General features: G+C 34.2%; 2 protein-coding genes and 1 long non-coding RNA gene across 3 annotated transcripts; 1 reads left to right on the top strand and 2 right to left on the bottom strand.

Annotated features, from left to right (window-relative positions):
* Nucleotides 1-3,354: 3,354 nt before the first annotated feature.
* Nucleotides 3,355-8,077, bottom strand: LOC110112875 (GDSL esterase/lipase EXL3-like). Its single transcript, XM_028691624.1, has 5 exons — nt 5,641-8,077; nt 4,981-5,111; nt 4,642-4,875; nt 3,758-4,013; nt 3,355-3,682 (listed from the first exon to the last, which is right to left on the bottom strand). The coding sequence occupies exons 1-5, from the start codon at nt 5,993-5,995 to the stop codon at nt 3,459-3,461; spliced, it is 1,200 nt and encodes a 399-aa protein (XP_028547457.1). The 5' UTR covers nt 5,996-8,077; the 3' UTR covers nt 3,355-3,458.
* Nucleotides 8,078-12,819: 4,742 nt separating this feature from the next.
* On the bottom strand, nt 12,820-16,317 carry LOC110112873 (GDSL esterase/lipase EXL3-like). The gene is made up of 5 exons (XM_020845255.2): nt 15,996-16,317; nt 15,411-15,541; nt 15,071-15,304; nt 13,809-14,064; nt 12,820-13,710 (listed from the first exon to the last, which is right to left on the bottom strand). The coding sequence occupies exons 1-5, from the start codon at nt 16,270-16,272 to the stop codon at nt 13,517-13,519; spliced, it is 1,092 nt and encodes a 363-aa protein (XP_020700914.1). The 5' UTR covers nt 16,273-16,317; the 3' UTR covers nt 12,820-13,516.
* A 6-nt stretch (nt 16,318-16,323) lies between these two features.
* Nucleotides 16,324-17,348, top strand: LOC114578439. Its single transcript, XR_003699467.1, has 2 exons — nt 16,324-16,777; nt 16,906-17,348. It is a non-coding gene; the product is annotated as an uncharacterized LOC114578439 (long non-coding RNA).

The raw sequence follows: 17,348 nt of genomic DNA, 5'->3' as shown, positions 1-17,348 counted from the left end.
ACTAAAAATGTTTGAAATAGGTCAAAATAATAACAATAAAATAGTAACAGTAAAATAATCATTAATAAGAATAATAAAATATAATAATAATAATAATATGAAAATAAGACTTTAAATAATTTAAAAAAAAATTCACTATTTTTTAAATAATTCCCCAAAATTTCATAATATTTTTAAATCAAAAAATAATTTTAAATTAAAGAGGCCGAGAAATACGAGCAATTTGAGTGGTTACACGTTTTTTTGGCCTAAAAATGAATTTATTATGATTTTACAAAGAAAAATAGTTTAAAACTATTAAAAATAAATTTTCAAATCCAGAATATCAGCATGCGACACTTGGCACGAGGATTGGACCCGCTGTTCACTTCAATGATTGAGCCACTAATCCACGTAGGCACACAGTAACACCGATCTGTTGTTCGGCCCAAACACAGAACAGCAAGATTACAGCCGTTGATCTAAAGATCAATGGCTGCGATTTCATGCAGTTAAAGAACCGAACTGAAACCCTATAATAGGAAAATGCCTCTTTCTCTCAAAATACTTGATGGAATTTTAATAAAATTTTAAACGTAGACTCTAGTAATGCTACAGAAATTATGGGGAAGTGACCGTTTGGAAAATAATCAACTTTTCAAAAAGTTATTTAACCCTAAGCATTGTTGATCTATTCTAAGGGATTTTGAGAGACTAACTGCCCGATTTTTGCGTTCTTGGCTCATTGGATTTGTTGAAGTGGCAGAATATTTCTCTAGTTGATGTCGAGCTCCAAATCTCCCTCGATCGAACGGAAATCAGCCTGGAATGTGAAAACACCTCGGGTTCGTCGGATCTCGCCGCCGACGGGATTGGCCGGCGTGATTTTTGGTTGACTTGGTCAACTCAAACCACCATGCCCAAGCTTGGGAAAAATCCAGAGGTCAACAGCTGGCAATAGATCTAGCCCTGTGGCGACGTCGATAAACACGTACGTGTGGTTGTGATGCTTGTCATCTTCATCACCATCATCATCTTCAACATCAATGTGGCTGACCATACGAACCACCTCTGTAGAGAGAGTTGCTATTTGCATGTTATATTCTTGCAACTTATATTATTTTGATTATTTCAAATATTATTGTTTTTATATATCTCCTAACACTTTTTAGAAGTTTTTATTTTTGCTCTAGTGCGTACTAACATTTCAGGAAAATCAACTCCAAGCGATGAAGACATCAATCTATTCATTTGTAAATAATATTTTTACATGAAAGGGAGTGATTGTAATTGAGTAAAAAAAATCACAACACATCTTTGGGGACAATTTTTTGTGAATTATTGTCGGATGAACCATGGTTCGCTACGGGACGACCATGTTCGTACGGGACGATCATGTCAATTAGCTCCTCAGAAGAGCAACGAACTGAACATACGAGGAGATAATTTTCTAAGTCCTATTCGTACAGGACGAAATTTATTTTCGTCCCTAGACGAAAACTCTCGAAATTCTCCACTCGCAAGTTCGTCCAGACAAAAAATAAGGTTGTACCGAGACGAAACTCTCTGTATCAGTGTACCAACGAAATTAATTTTCGTACAGAGATGAAACTTCTGTATGAGATCATACAGACGAAATTATTTTCATCCTTGGACAAAACTCTCTGTTTAAAATCATCCAAGGACGAAACCTGTTCGTCCTAGGACGAACTGAACCGACTTAAGTCAGTTGGTTACGTCCTGTAGAATTTTTTGGAAACCGACCTATGAAATAACCGCTTCGTACCAGATAAATATAGTTCGTACGGGTACGATGTGCATGTACGAATATAGTTCGTTACCCAATTTACATTAGGTTCGTTTCTGGCACTTTAAGTAAAATCATCCAGGACGATCCACAGCGTACAGAATTGAAAACTTGCAATTTTTGGGCTGTTTTTCGGTCTTTTATATATAGTCCAAAATTAGACTGCCACCCAATCTTTTTGCCATTTGATCTTCGTGCCTATTGAAAGAAAAGTCAAGGAGAGAGTGTGAGAGAAGCATTCAAAGGAGGATTCCTACCACTGGAGCGTGAATGGTTCACTTGGTGTTCAAAGGTAAGGAATCTCTAACTTGTGGAATCTCTCTCTTTTTTTGAATGGGAGGCTGTTTTAGGAAGTCCATTATTGTCCTTTATGATTATTTTGTATAATTAGGAGTGGGGGGGGGAAATTAGGGTTATCTTGAATTTGAGTTTTCTCTTTGAGATCTAGGTTTTGCTTTTGGCTATTGGCTTCGCCGGAGACTTTGGAGAGTACGTTCTTCCTCTCGAATTGAAGAACAAATTGTATCTTTGCTATTTTCATTGTCTTCTAGTGAAATACAAGTCTTTTCTCCTCATCTTCTACAGTTTTTCCCTCTTTTTCCACTGTTTTTGGCTGATTTCCTGCTGTGGACAGCAGTTTGCTTCGTGATTTGTTGCTAAAGCGATTAGGGAATACTTGAAATCAAGTATTTCCTATCACATTTAAACTTCACTAATGTTCAAAACAATATGAGTGAATTATGTTAATTTTGATGGAAAGTAAACAATACATTTATATTTAATAATAAAATTAGATGTTCAAATCATTAGCATTTATAACCATAATTAGGATGAAATAAAACTTTTAAAACTCAAATTCGATAAGAAAATCAATACAACAACAACATCAAGCCTTTGTCCCATTACGTGGGGTCTGCTACATGTATCCTTTTTCGTCATTGTTTCTTGTTAAAAGTCAAATTCTCATTTAAATCTAATAAAGAAAGATCATTTCTAATATGTTCTAGCCAAGTCTTTTTAGGTCTACCTCTACCTTTCTTAACATAAGTCAAATCTAATACCTCAACTTTCCTAACCAGGTCATCAGAAGGCCTCCGTTTAATGTGACCAAACCATCTAAGGGGACTCTATCTAATCTTATCTTCCACTGGAGCTACTCCAACCTTTTCACGTAGATGCTCATTTCGTATCCTATCTCTAACGGTAAAGCCACTCAAGAGCTTAAATAATATTTTAAAATTCAGATAATATTCAAGCTATAGTTAACTTTGATAAAAAAAAAAAACTAATGAACTTGAACATGGTAGCACTGTTCCCTACTCTGGTAATTTAGTGTACCCGGTGTTAAAATAAAAGAGAGATACATAACCTTCTTCATAATCTACTATGTGCTAGATAACATGAGTATAGAGAGTTATTTCATCTCAGTGCTTATACTATTGCTTCATGCACATTCACACCCATATTATTGTTTAAGAATGAAGTATGATCTCGTTCTGTTAGAATCATTAATTGAATCAGATTATCCAAATATGTGAAATTTATAGCAATATTAGGATTCGTTCATATGTATTCTATTTTCACATCAGGATTATGGTTCACTAAGGTTAATTATATTGTTCAGACTATAAAAATACTAGTATAGCAAAAGTTGACTTGCTTGTTTGCCTTCTTAATTGATTGATGGACCATATCTCTGTGTAAGTTTCCTCAGCAAAATCTTGTACGCTCTCTCAGTGGGATGGTAGCTATCCCAGAATACATATTTTGATGTATCTTCACAGGTGAAGGTGGTCAAGCTATTGCAAGTTTGTGTGACCTCAAACGTTCCTGTTCCACAGCAGCCTCTCTTGGATTCCACAAATCCTATGATTTGAATGACCAAATTAGAAAAAAGTAGTTAGGTAAATTTGGTTCTCTTGCAAAAATGGTGGTTCTTGATTAAATAAATGTAAGAAAATAACAATTTACCATATTTAGAAGGGTGTAAGATGATATCAAGCAAAGGTGTATACATATCAACATAACGGATCCTTGATTTAGTTAACGTGCTATTAAGTCTCTCCGACTCCTTTGATAGCTGTGAATTGAGGAACATTGCAGCTTGGTTGTAGGTTGGATCACATATTCTTTCAATTCCTCCTGCTAGAGTCCTTTGTGATGGTAAACAGCCTATGGGAGGAACACCCACAACACTAATCTTTCGTGCTCCTGAATGGTACAGTTTCTGTTAAGGATGAGAACAAATGATTAACTAATGAAGGTTCTTGAAAATAATATCGTTCAAATTTTATGTTGTTTGGAATAAAATAAAATCATTGTTCTCCTCATAGGTTGGTATTATTTTTTGATGTACAATTTCTATCAGGGATGAAAGAAAATGGTAAACTAATGAGGTTCTTGTAAGTAATATTGTTTCAATTGTATGTTGTTTGGAATAAGGTAAGTCATTGTTATTGGCATAGGAATGTAGAATTTTGGTGTATATTTTGCTCTTCCTTACGGCAAAGTCATTTTAGTCTGTTTTCAACCTCATTTTTAACAGTTACTACTCTCTGTATCATCTCTGATATAATATTTAATTCCATGCTTTCTAGATTCAACATCTCTTTTTTGCCAAACTAAATTTGTTTATCAAGTACTCTTAGTTGCTCAACACTCATATATAGTCCTTGATAAACTAAGTACTATTTCATAAAAAAGTTTAGTGTGGCAAAAAGTGGGGAGGATGGAATGAAATTTTATATCAGAGATTATATATATATATATATAGTTTGTAAATCCATACATCATGCAGCAAAATATGTGCGCTAAATTAAGAACTATGAATATGTATATCAATCTAATTCTCATACCTGAATGAAAGTTGAAGCTGATTGAACAGTAAAGTTTATGTATGAGGGGAGATCAAACTCAAACCTCCTAAATGGTGTGGGAAAATAAGTGTTTGCCAGATCATCTGTTCCTGTGACTATAAAATATATTGAATTTTTGGTTATGTATGCTGCCTTCTTGTCTCCTACAATTGCTTTCACCTTCTCCTTATACTCCATGAACAAGCTTAGCTGTTCGTCCATGGAAATTGCCGACTGATGATGAAATTCGTTTAAGTTAAGTGAAGTAGCTAGATTTTAATGGTAGAAGTTTTTGAAAATTTCTATCTGATATTTCAGCAAGAAGTATACGAAAGATACCACTAGCTGAGATGTGAGAGGATCAAATCCACAGCCACCAGATGCAAAGCTTACTCCTGTTATAAGATCATAGGATGATAGATCTGTCCCCAGATATGCTGGCACGTATTCTTTTATCCCTAACTGAGAAGCTGACATGAAATTATTGTGAACAAACATAATAATATTAATATTCACAATTTTGCCATTTTAGGCTAAATTGTCCGATTTTGAGCATAAGCAAATTCAGGCCGTCATTGTCCGATTTTGAATTGATCAAAACTTTTGTTCAAGATCAACTAAAAGTTATTTGACATACTCCTGAGCCTAGTCAAGCGTATAGCTATAGACTCTGATTTGTTCTGATCTTGGTTCAAGCTAGATCCAACTCGTCTTTTTGGACCCAAGCTTGGCACAAATCAAAATCAATTTAATATCAGTTGGTTGTAATCTTAAATATATAGAAAAAATGCATATAATAATAATAATAATATATTTGATCTTAAATTAGCTGAATTAAGATTCAAATCCGGCTCAATCAAAGGTTGACTTGAGACTGGCATGGTTCTTTTGATGATTTGTTGCTTAATTTCAATGCATGGTTGATTTGAGCCAAAAGTTGATCTTATTTTTTGTGAATCTTCAGCACTTGAGTCAAATGAGCAACCTGATGAAAATCACCTATCAAGTCGGAGGGAATCTTGCCATTGCTGAACCTTCCTGTTGCTTTGTGACCAACAAAGTCCTTCCCATAAGGTGGGTAGTTGCACTTAACTATTGTCAGGATTGCATTATTGTTTCCTGGATCAACGACAGAGTCACCGAAAACTATGACTGCCGGCGGCCCGGGAGATGTTCGGTTCGCCTGAAGGGCACAACCATGAAGAGGATGAAGGAAAACTAGGAAGAACAGCAGACTGAAGGCAGCTGCTCTCTTGTTGTTCATTGTTATCATTTCCAACTCCCAGCAATCTTCAGTGCCGTGAAACGGTAAGCGGGTTAAATTTAGCCTCATATATTGCATATTTATTGGCATCCATGCACGGCTCCTTTCATATACTGCATTAGCACTCCATAATAATATTTCTATATGGTTTTTTTCTAGAAGGGGAAACTTGCTTAACTAAATTGTGTGCTGTGGAAGTCTTCTTTCACCTATCTTCACTCAACGCTGTTAATTCTTCAAGAATTTTTGCAGAAAATAGTATAGGTCACTGAAAATTGCAGTTACGAAATAAATCTACCTTTCTTAGAAAAAGGATTTAAGCACGTGTACTGCATGGTGCTGGTTTTTTTTCCTCTTATTAACTTTTTCATTTTACTGCTTAAACCGATTGGAAGTTCAACCATTTAAGAAAGGGGGCAGATTTGGCCAAATACTCTGTGTAAACTTTAAAAAAAAAAGAGAATACTTTGCTGCTATAAAATTCCATCACATTATGCATGATCACAAGAGGAGACGTCAATCATATGGCTGTTATTGCTGCCATAGTGAGGCATTTTGATCCTAACTTGGGTGATGGGTGTCTTATTTGGTTTGAGCTATGCTTGACTTGTTAAATTAACAATGGCAAGCCTTTGTCCCACTACGTGGAGTTGGCTATATGAATCCTTTTTCTTCATTGTGTTCCATTAAGAATAAAATTCTCATCTAAATCTAATAAGAAAATGTCATTTTTAATACTTTCTAACCAGGCCTTTTTAGACCATCTTCAACTGAAAAACTTATTTTCCACTCCAAAATGCAGTAACACTTCAAAATGCAGTAATTCATCTCCAATCGAACTCTATTTCTTAACTCACAAAAAAAATATTTCGTATATATTCTTTCTCAACCGAGCTCCACATGCTAGCCTTTATTTGCCTCCGCTTTCCTCCGCTTTCTCTGTTTCCACCTAAAAATGCGTTCATGAACAGTGCCATGCCAATATTGGCTTCTCAGTGTTCACGAACGCGAGAATGGATCGCATTTTTCTGTTCGATTGGAGCAGTTCACGGATGCCAAACATGGGTATGGAGTTCGGTTGGAGATGACCTTCAGCATATCTCTATCTTACTTAACATAAATTAAATTTAATACATCTACTCTCCTAACTAGTTAATCGGAAGGCTGACATTTTATGTGACCAAATCATCTAAGGCAAGTCTCTCTAACCTTATTTACCATTCGAGCTACAACTTGATAAATTAATCTGAATGAAAAATCAAATTAATTCTTAAGCTTTTACGATAAGTTCCATAATAAAAAAATGTGCGTTCTCATACAATTTTTTTTATCTATCTCTATATAATTTTAAAATTCAAGCTCATATTATCGATTGTGTTCGATGACATATGATTTGCATGACAATCAAGTTTTATCAAATTTTAAGATAAATTAATCATCCACTAAGCATTTGAAAAGTTTGAGGATTGTCAAACAATATATTTAGAAGCCCTAGCAAAAATCTAATTTTGCTCGTGTATTTCACCATTTAAAATAGTTCAATACATACGAGAGATCATGAATTTAAACCAAACCATTCAAAACTCTTTACATATTGAAATCATAATTTTCATCTTATGCAACAGGAATCCTCAATTTTGAAGATTTTAATGCATTCGATGGATAACCACTAAGTACTGATAAAAAATTGCAATGTCTTTAATATGATCAATCTTTTTTATAAAATAATTAAATTAAAATTTAGTCACAGTAATAATTGATTAATGAATTTAATAGTGATTAATGCATTTAATTTAAAAGATGATTTTTTTGGACAATTAGGCCAATTAAAGCATACTCACAAATACTTCACATACACAAGACTCAAATTCAAGACTTCTTAGTTGGTAGTTACGCTCCCAACCAACAGGCCAATGTGAGCTGTGTAAAGAAATGATATCATTATCATAAATTAAAAATATGATTACTCACATCAAATTTAGATGATTAGCTTTTACCTGTTAGTCAGTATTCTAATTCCTTTATTTGAAAATATAAAAGCATTTATATGGAATAATCATGTTATGTACATCTAAATCATATACATCTCTAATTATTATAATTTAAACTTATTATTTTATGATGTTAATTGTTAAGCTTATTTTAAGTGCATAAATCATAATTGATGATTATAAAATTTGAATTAGCTATATCAAAATAGTTTAGTAATCTTTTAAATTATTTTATTTTTAATTATTATGAATAGAATTGTCTAATTCAAAACATTCTTATTTTTAACAATATTAATTAAATAATATTTAAAAGTATATTTTTTAAAATAGTAATTACATAAAATTATCTAAAAATACTAATAACAACATTCTAGGATTTCTTATATATACATAAACCAAAATTTAAGAATAAAAATCGATTAATACAATAAATCATTACCTTACATCACACCTTTCTCTCTCGGTCACTCTATCCTGCGGGACGAACTATTCTGTGCGGAGACCAAATGCAGAAAGTCGTCCGGAGACTGGATGCAGAAAGTCGTCCGGAGACTGGATGTAGAAAGTCGTCCGGAGACCAATCAGAATGTGCCACGTTAGAAATACCGAGCCATAGTATCGAGCGGTGCAAAGCAAGAGGCGACGTGGTGCATTCTGGCTGCATAGAATAATTAATCATGCTGCGGACATCTTGACTGCTCGCAATTGGCTTTAGCTCTGGGTCTAATGGTTCCTCTCTGTCTCCTTCGACCTCTTCCGTTTTCTGTTCTGAATTGAACGAAAAGCATATGAAACTGCCCCTTTTTTTCTTCCTCTCTTTATGTGTCATTCTCCTGATCCTTTATTGTCGTTCGACTTCGCCTCTTGTTCGCCCGGATTTCCCTCTCACTATTTAGAGGTGCGAAATGCCCCTTGGTCTTCCTCGCGGTGGAACCCACCTACCGGTTCGATGTTTTGTTTTTTCGGGAGTATTGGAAATTTGGAATGCACATGTAGATATGTTTTGGGCCAAGTTTATTCATCTTTTCTGTGGTACGCTAGTGTGCACACTCATGTACAATTGTTTTTGAGCAATATCATCAGTTTTTTTTGTGTTTAAATGTGTGTGTAGCTCTGTAAATTCAATTAGTTGACTGAGACACATTTGTACATGTATTGTAGGGCAATTTTTCCCATCGTTTGTGTCGTATACAAATGTGTATAACTATGTAAAGTAAATTTTAAACATGTGCAAGTTCATCCTTTTTTGGTGCTGTACAATTGATGCAATCAAAATTCCTTGGCTGATTGTTCGGTTCCTGCATATATTTATGACTGGTTTTTTTTGGCTATTGGGCTCCCAACGTAATTTAAATGCTGCCTTTTACTTCTCTTTCCTGGTTGGCTTGAGGGGGGTGCTGATTTGGCTTTTGGAATTCCTAATTTATGGTGACTTTTGGGATTCCTCTTCTCCAATTTATGAGGGCTGTTTTGTGGGCTTTTGGGCTTCTTCTTCCCTACTATATATAGGATTATTTTGGGTTGTTTTAGAGGTGTTATGGAATGATTTTTGGAGTTAAAAACATGCAGGTTTCCTCTTGGATAGCTTGCGAGATAGTCCCTTTTCTCTTCCCCTCTCTATGAATTCGTCTGGGAACTTTTAACGTATTTCTTCTCTCCATGGTTACCACTCCATTGTATCTTTCTTCTCAACTTATCTATTATCAATGTATTAAGTGTTTAAGTGTCTTTTAACATGTCTTTGTTATCATATCATCTATAATTTGTAGTTTTGTCGTTAAATAGTCATTTTAGTCGTTCTGTCAGTATATTCGGCTTATAGCAGGTAAATTTTGGAAGACTTGCAAATTTTGTATTCATAGACAATTTTTCTTGCCTACATCAAAATGGTATCAGAGCTTTAGGTTGTGTGCAAGTCTTTTTGTGAGTCTTTAGAAAATATATATTTATAATAATGAGCAATCCAAACCATCATCCTTTGGGAATCTCAAGTCAAGAGCCGATAAACTTTCAAGATGAATACGATCCTGCCAATGTTGAAAACCAAACACCTTTGCCCAGTACTCATGAAGTTGGCATTCCATCTGGCATCAGTCTCTCACCCGAAGGAGATTCAACAGACTCAATTCAAAATGAACTTTACAAGATACATATATTTATGTACTTATGTGACGAGAAATTTGAGAAAATAACTCAGGTACTTTTTGCTGAATTTAATCAAGCAAAAGAATTGATTGAACATAAATATGCTGTTTTGATTGAGGAATTGGATCGGTCAAGCAATAAAAATTCTGAATCAAACTCATCAGGAGATGAGGTTCTTCCTCCATGGGAGAATTGATGCAATCAAAATTCACTGGCTGATTGTTCGTTTCCTGCATATATTTATGATTGGTTTCTTTTAGCTATTGGGCTCCCAACGTAATTTAAATGCTGCCTTTTACTTCTCTTTCCTGGTTGGCTTGAGGGGGGGCGACTGATTTGGCTTTTGGAATTCCTAATTTATGGTGACTTTTGGGATTCCTCTTCTCCAATTTATGAGGGCTGTTTTGTGGGCTTTTGGGCTTTTTCTTCCCTCCTATATATAGGATTGTTTTGGGCTGTTTTATAAGTGTTATGGAGTGATTTTTGGAGTTAAAAACCTACGGGTTTCCTCTTGGATAGCTTGCGAGCTAGTCCCCTTTCTCTTCCCCTCTCTATGAATTCGTCTTGGAACTTCTAACCTATTTCTTCTCTCCATGGTTACCACTCCATTATATCTTTCTTCTCAACTTATCTATTATCAATATATTAAGTATTTAAGTGACTTTTAACACGTCTTTGTTATCATATCATCTATAATTTGTAGTTTTTGTCATTAAATCATCATTTTAGTCGTTCTCTCAATATATTCGTCTTATAGAAGGTAAATTTTGGAAGACTTGCAAATTTTGTATTCGTAGGCAATTTTTCTTGCCTACATCAACTGTGTGTACAGCTCTCAAAACTCAATTTTTGAGTTATTCATGTCCTTAGAGAAGTATTTGGTGTGAGTTCCTCCGTTGCTTTTATTGTATAGAGCTGCATACAATCTTGTGAACTCAAATTCAAAACTACAAACGCCTGTTTACAATTTTTTTGAGGTTCATCCATTTTTTTTGGGTTGTACATTGGTACATACAACTTATAATCTCAATCAATGGATGTATTCACCTGTGTACAAATACTTTTACTCAAGTTATTCCATCATTTTTATTGTACACCGGTGCTTTGGTGCAAGATCATCCTTTTTGGTGCTCACACAAGTCTTTACCCTCTTTTAAAGTCAATTTGTGGGCTTCCAAAACATGTGGATAGGCCTTTGTGGGAAAGTTCATCCATCATTTGTACTAGATGATTACACAATCCTGTAAGCTTAATTTCAAGGCTTTACACATGTTTACCTTTGTTTTTTAAATTTTTATGCGAGTTCATCTATTTTTTGTGAGTTCTCTATGGACTTTATCAATTGGATATACACATCTGCGGATATATGTTTTGTGGCGAGTTTTTCCATTCTTTTTTGCGGTATGCTGTGTAAAATAATTTAAAATCAATTTAAGAATGATACTTTTAAAATACAATATAATCATGTGTTAAAAAAATTGCATGATTACTTTTGTCAGTGTTAACCAATATTTCCAAGTTAACTTCTGCATGTTCAATCTTCCACCTCTTATGTAATATTATGAGTGAATGGGGATGGGCGATGCTGCTCAGTGTAAATTTGGCTGCTGTACCATCTCTAGAAAGCTAGATACTTTAAATACAATTAATTTAAAGAGTAGCAAAAATGTTAAATACAGCTGAGTCAAAGCATGGTTCATATCTCAAATTGTAGTTTTATTATAGGGGATGGAGGAACTATTGTTTTGTCATCATTGTAATTCACTTCATCCCCTATTCATCTATTTTTACTCGTCGTTCTTCTTCTACTCTTCTTCTTTTCCTCTTCCTTTTTCTTTTTCATTCATAATGGCTTATTTTTCATTCATTTCGGTTGGGTTACATCAAGGATCAGCCTTAAGCCCATATCTTTTTGCTTTAGTCATGGACGTTCTCACTAGACATTTGCAAGAGGATGTACCTTTGTGTATGCTTTTTGCTGATGATATTCTTCTTGTTGATAAGACTAGAGAGGGAGTTGAAGGTATACTTGAATTATGGAGGTCAACCTTAGAGTCTAAAGGTTTTCGCTTGAGTAGATCTAAAACGGAATATATGGAGTGTAATTTTAGTAGTAATAGACCTAGTGAGGGGATTGTGACTTTGGGCGATCAAGTCATTAATAAGAGTACACGTTTTAGATATCTTGGATCTATTGTTCAGAGTGATGGTGAAATAGATGGGGATATTATCAGCAGAATTCAAGTTGGATGGTTGAAGTGGAGGAATGCATCGGGCTTGTTATGTGATAGAAATGTACCCTTCAAACTTAAGGGAAAATTCTATAAGATGGTAGTGAGGCCTGCAATGCTTTATGGTGCTGAATGTTGGCCTTTAAAAGAGAAGCATAATACTAAGTTAAGTGTGGCAGTGATGAGGATGCTTAGGTGGATGAGTGGCTTTACCCTTAGAGATAGGATACGAAATGAGCATATACGTGAAAAGGTTGGAGTAGCTCCAGTAGAAGATAAGATTAGAGAAAGTCGCCTTAAATGGTTTGATCACATAAAACGACGGCCTTGCGATGACCCGGTTAGGAGAGTAGAGGTATTAGATTTGACTTATGTTAAGAAAGGTAGGGGTAGACCTAAAAAGACTTGGTTAGAAAATATTAGGAATGACCTTTCTTTATTAGATTTAAATGAGAATTTGACTTTTAATAGGACACAATGGAGAAAAAGGATTCATGTAGCCGACCCCATGTAGTGGGATAAAGGCTTGATGTTGTTGTTGTTGTTGTATTCATAATGGCTTATTTTTCATCTTTTCCTCATCTTCTTTTTTATTAATTATATTTATATATATTTAGCATTGATATGGAAGTAATTATAATAATAAAATACATATTCTTTAAGACCTCCTATTCTATTATCCATCTCAAAATATTTTTGTTTTAAAAAAAAATATCATCTCCATTTCATAAAATCTATCATCTTAATATTTTGTAAGAAAAAAAAAATTGTTTGTTAATTAAATCTTCTATTTTTAACTGGAGAGGGTGGATAAGGGTGAATATCTAAGATATTCTCTACAAGGGAGTCCTCAACAATAAATGTTTTTGCACATAAAGAAATGGTTGCCAAATTTGACTTTGTTAATTTTCTGCCTAAGTTGTTAAAAAAAAGGAGAGATACATAGCCTACTTTATAATATGCTATGTGTTAGGTAGCATTAGCACAGAGTTATTTGATCGTAGTCCTTCTATTCATGTTTTATTGACATTCAAACCCTTTATAATGTTTATGAATGGAGTATGTTGTCATTCCCTTACAATTATTTATTCAATCAGATTATCCAAAACTTGAAAAATTCTTAATAATCTTTGGATATATTCATTTGTGGGGTATCTTGACATCATGATTGTGGTTGTAACTAAGATAGTGTCCTATATGGACTATTAACAACATAACAAAAGACGACTTGTTTGTTTGCATTCTTAATTTGTAAATACACCGTATCTCTGGGCAAGTTTCGTCATCAAAATCTCATATGCTCTCTCTGTGGGATGGTAGCTATCCCAGAACACATATTTTGATGCATCTTCACAGATGAAGGTGGTCAAACTATTGCAAGTTAGTGTGACCTCTAAAGTTCCTGTACCGCAACAACCTCTCTTGGATTCTACAAATCCTGTTATTTGGATGTACAAATTAGAAAAGAAGTTTTAGATATTGGTTCCGTCGCAATGATAGTTCTTGATAAGTAAATGTAATAAAATGACAATTTACCATAGTTAGAAGGGTGTAAGATGATATCAAGCAAAGGGGTGTACATATCAATATAGAGGATCTTTGATTTAGGTAAAGTGCTGTTAAGCTTCTGCATCTCCTTTGATAGTTGTGAATTGAGGAATGTCGCAGCTTGGTTGTAGGTTGGATCGCATATTCTTTCAATTCCTCCTGCAAGTGTCCTTTGTGATGGTAAACATCCTATTGGAGGAGCACCCACAACTCTAATTTTTCGTGCCCCTAAATGGTACAATTTCTGTCAAGGATGAGAGAAAATGGTAAATTAAAAGGCAGAAATTTGCAACTTATACGTCTACAGAGCAAGTTAGAAAGGAAAAAATGGTGGCTTAAGTGGTGCTGTGCTTAGTGTAATCTTGGCTGTTATTTTATCCCGTCATATTACACAAGTTTAGAAAGCATCTGGAACCTCCATTTCACATGTTGTTCAATGCCATCTATATTGAAGGTAATCTTTGCACGTATCAGATTAGTGTTACTATGTGCATATTAAGTAATACCCTAGTCTTTAATGATCTTCACACTACCAAGTTAGTTCTCCATCAAGTATTTGCTGACATATATTGAATTCTCATTTTAATTATCCGCATTAGCTTTTTTTCAATTTAAAGTTTCTTTATGAGGAAAAATACGCTTATTACGTGAGTATATAAAATTAGTATAAGAAGATTAAAAAAAAGAAAGCAGCATAGACCTAAAACTATGTGGATGAAAATTGTTTTAAATGATTTGTTTAACTTAGAAAACATTTAGTCGTTAAGCAAGAATGAATGAAAAATAAAAATTCATAAATTTGACCAAAAAAATTGATATAAAGTTAATGATGATGATGATGATTTTGAATCTTTTTCATTTGTTTTTATTCAGTGTTTTATTGCATTTAATTTTATTTTATGTGTCTTTTTACACAATTTAATCATTTTACCTTGCTTTATCCGTTTTTTTCCTTTCTAATCATTCTACATTTGTTCAATCTGCCATTTTATTGATGTATATGATGCTCTTCGTTGCACATGCCAATCAAAGTCATTTGTCTGTTTTCAACTAAATCTTCGGGAGTTACTACTTGCTCTCTGATATGTTATTTCTCCATCTTCTCTAGTTTTAACACACCTTACTTTCGCAATGATATATATATATATATATATATATATATATATTACAGTTTATAAGTCCATAATCATGCAACCAAATATGTGCGTTAAGTTAAGAAATTTGAATATATATCAGTCTAAGTCTGATACCTGAATGAAAGTTGAAGCTGATTGAACTGTGAAGTTGATGTAGGAGGGGAGATCATACTCAAGCCTCCTAAATGGTGTCGTGAAGTAAGTGTTTGCCAGATCATCTGTTCCTGTGACTACTAGATATTCAGAATTGTTTGTTATGTATGCGGCTTTCTTTTCTCCTACAATTGCTTTTACCTTCTCCTTGTATTCGATGAACAGATCTAGCTGATCGTCCATGGAAAGCACCGACTGTTGTTCATATATGAAGTTAAGAGAAGTTGCTACATTTTATGAGTATAAGAATTTTTCTCAAATTTGCTATCTGATATTTTAGCAATAATTATATGAAATATACCACTAGCTGAGATGTGAGAGGATCAAATCCACAGCCACCAGATGCAAAGCTTACTCCAGTTATAAGATCATAGGCTGATAGCTCTGTCCCCAGATATGCAGGCACGTATTCTTTTATTCCTAACTGAGAAGCTGAAATGAAATTATAACATCTTATATTAAATATACACAATTTTTTTTCATTTTTAGCATCTATGCCAATCATTCTAATGTGTTAACTGAGGGCTTACACGCCATTTAGTGAGTCAAAATAGTTGGGATAAGACAAATGATGATGTTAGTTGAAGTCTAGTGTACTTTATAAGGACTGATAACTGAGAGATGAGCTTGAGCTAGTAAGGTAAAAATCAAATTTTGGACCATTAACAATCTGATTTCTAGCTGATCTAACTTAGTGGTAAGATCGACTAAAATTCATATTTTGCATGATTTTGATCCAACCAAGCATAACTTTTTCATTTTTTTTTCAAGCTTGGTGCAAATGAAAATCACTTTAATTTCATATATATATATATATATATATATATTAATCTAAAATTTTTCGATCTTCAATCCTCCAGTGAAATTAGCAACTTAGGAAAATCACCTATGATGTCTGAAGGGATCTTGCCATTGCTGAACCTTCCTGTTGCTTTGTGACCAACAAAATCCTTCCCATAAGGAGGGAAGTTGCACTTAATTGTCGTCAGGATAACATTGTTGTTGCCTGGATCTACGATCGAGTCACCGAAGATGATAATAGCTGGTGTCCGTCGCCGAGATGTTTGGTTTGCACCAATGGCGCGGCCATGAAGAGGATGAAGGAAAACCACAAATGCCAGCAGACTGAAGGCAGCAGCTCTCTTGTTGCTTATTACCATCATTTCCAACTCCCAACAGTCTTCAATGCCTTGAGAAACAGTAACTTGGTTAGATTTAGCCTCATATCCTGCATATTTATTGATATCTACAGTTCATATACTCCAGTATCATTCCATCATCATAATATATTAATATTATTTGTTTATGATTTTTTTCTAGAAGGGGAAAACTTGCTTAACTAAACTGTGTGCTGTTGAAGTCTTCTTCACTTGTCTTCACTCACCTCCATTAATTATTAATATATTTTATTTATAGAAAACAGTATAGGTTACTGAAAATTGCAGTTAACGATAAATAGCTCAATCTTTCTCAAAAATAGAGATTTGGCTGCCTGATTGTAATTAATTTTTGATTTGGTAACTTGTATTGCATGGGGCTGGTTGTTTTTTTTCTCATCTTATTACTATTTTTTTCCTTTTCCTACCAAACCAGCTGGAAATTCAACCTGTTAAGATATAGGAGGGAAGAGTTGGCTAAGCACTTTGTTTAAACTTCACAACAAAGAGAGTAATTTTCTACAATATAAAGCTGTCAAATTATGAATGAGCACCACATAGTTTGTCAACCATGTTGCTGTTAATGCTCCTATAATGATGCAATTTGATCACATTAAGTCATTTGGATGTTGAACGCAGCTCTACATTCGGATACCTATCAGAATGAGCCACGTCAGTCATACCGAGCCACGGTACCAAGCGTCCGTGATGCTCGGTACTGCGGAACTGAACCGCGCTCTTAAGCATCCGGATGGGTTTCGCTTCCGCACAGAATAATTTTTCTCAGTATTGAGGCTATCTTTGTGCTGCTGAAATTTTCAGCTGGCCCTTTTGATTTCTGCACTAATCTGAGAGTTATAGAGCAAAGCTGCCTGATTGTGAGCTTCTACAGTATCTCCTGCTATAGTCATTTGCGAAGGCAAGCATCTTATTGGAGGAAGCCCAAAAACTCCAATTCTATGTCTCCCCACCACTATATGTAATCTCTGCATAAGTACTTTTGATAAGCTTATGTAATAAATTCATACATTATATGTATATAATGTAACAAGTTTTAATATTATTAAGTATTTGTTTTGGAA

This window comes from Dendrobium catenatum, unplaced genomic scaffold, assembly GCF_001605985.2.
Source record: "Dendrobium catenatum unplaced genomic scaffold, ASM160598v2 original_scaffold_27042, whole genome shotgun sequence".
In the NCBI taxonomy this organism is placed as follows: domain Eukaryota; kingdom Viridiplantae; phylum Streptophyta; class Magnoliopsida; order Asparagales; family Orchidaceae; genus Dendrobium; species Dendrobium catenatum.
This window is presented reverse-complemented; position numbering and strand designations above follow the sequence as displayed.

Coding starts and splice junctions, on each gene's coding strand:
- LOC110112873 (XM_020845255.2), bottom strand. CDS start 16,272: ATGATGGTAATAAGCAACAAGAGAGCTGCTGCCTTCAGTCTGCTGGCA. Junction 15,305..15,410: donor CTCTCACATCTCAGCTAGTG/GTATATTTCATA, acceptor TATGAACAACAG/TCGGTGCTTTCCATGGACGA. Junction 13,711..13,808: donor CTTACACCCTTCTAACTATG/GTAAATTGTCAT, acceptor TCCAAATAACAG/GATTTGTAGAATCCAAGAGA.
- LOC110112875 (XM_028691624.1), bottom strand. CDS start 5,995: ATGCCAATAAATATGCAATATATGAGGCTAAATTTAACCCGCTTACCG. Junction 5,112..5,640: donor GATTCCCTCCGACTTGATAG/GTGATTTTCATC, acceptor ATTTCATGTCAG/CTTCTCAGTTAGGGATAAAA. Junction 4,014..4,641: donor CAGCTTCAACTTTCATTCAG/GTATGAGAATTA, acceptor CATCCTTAACAG/AAACTGTACCATTCAGGAGC.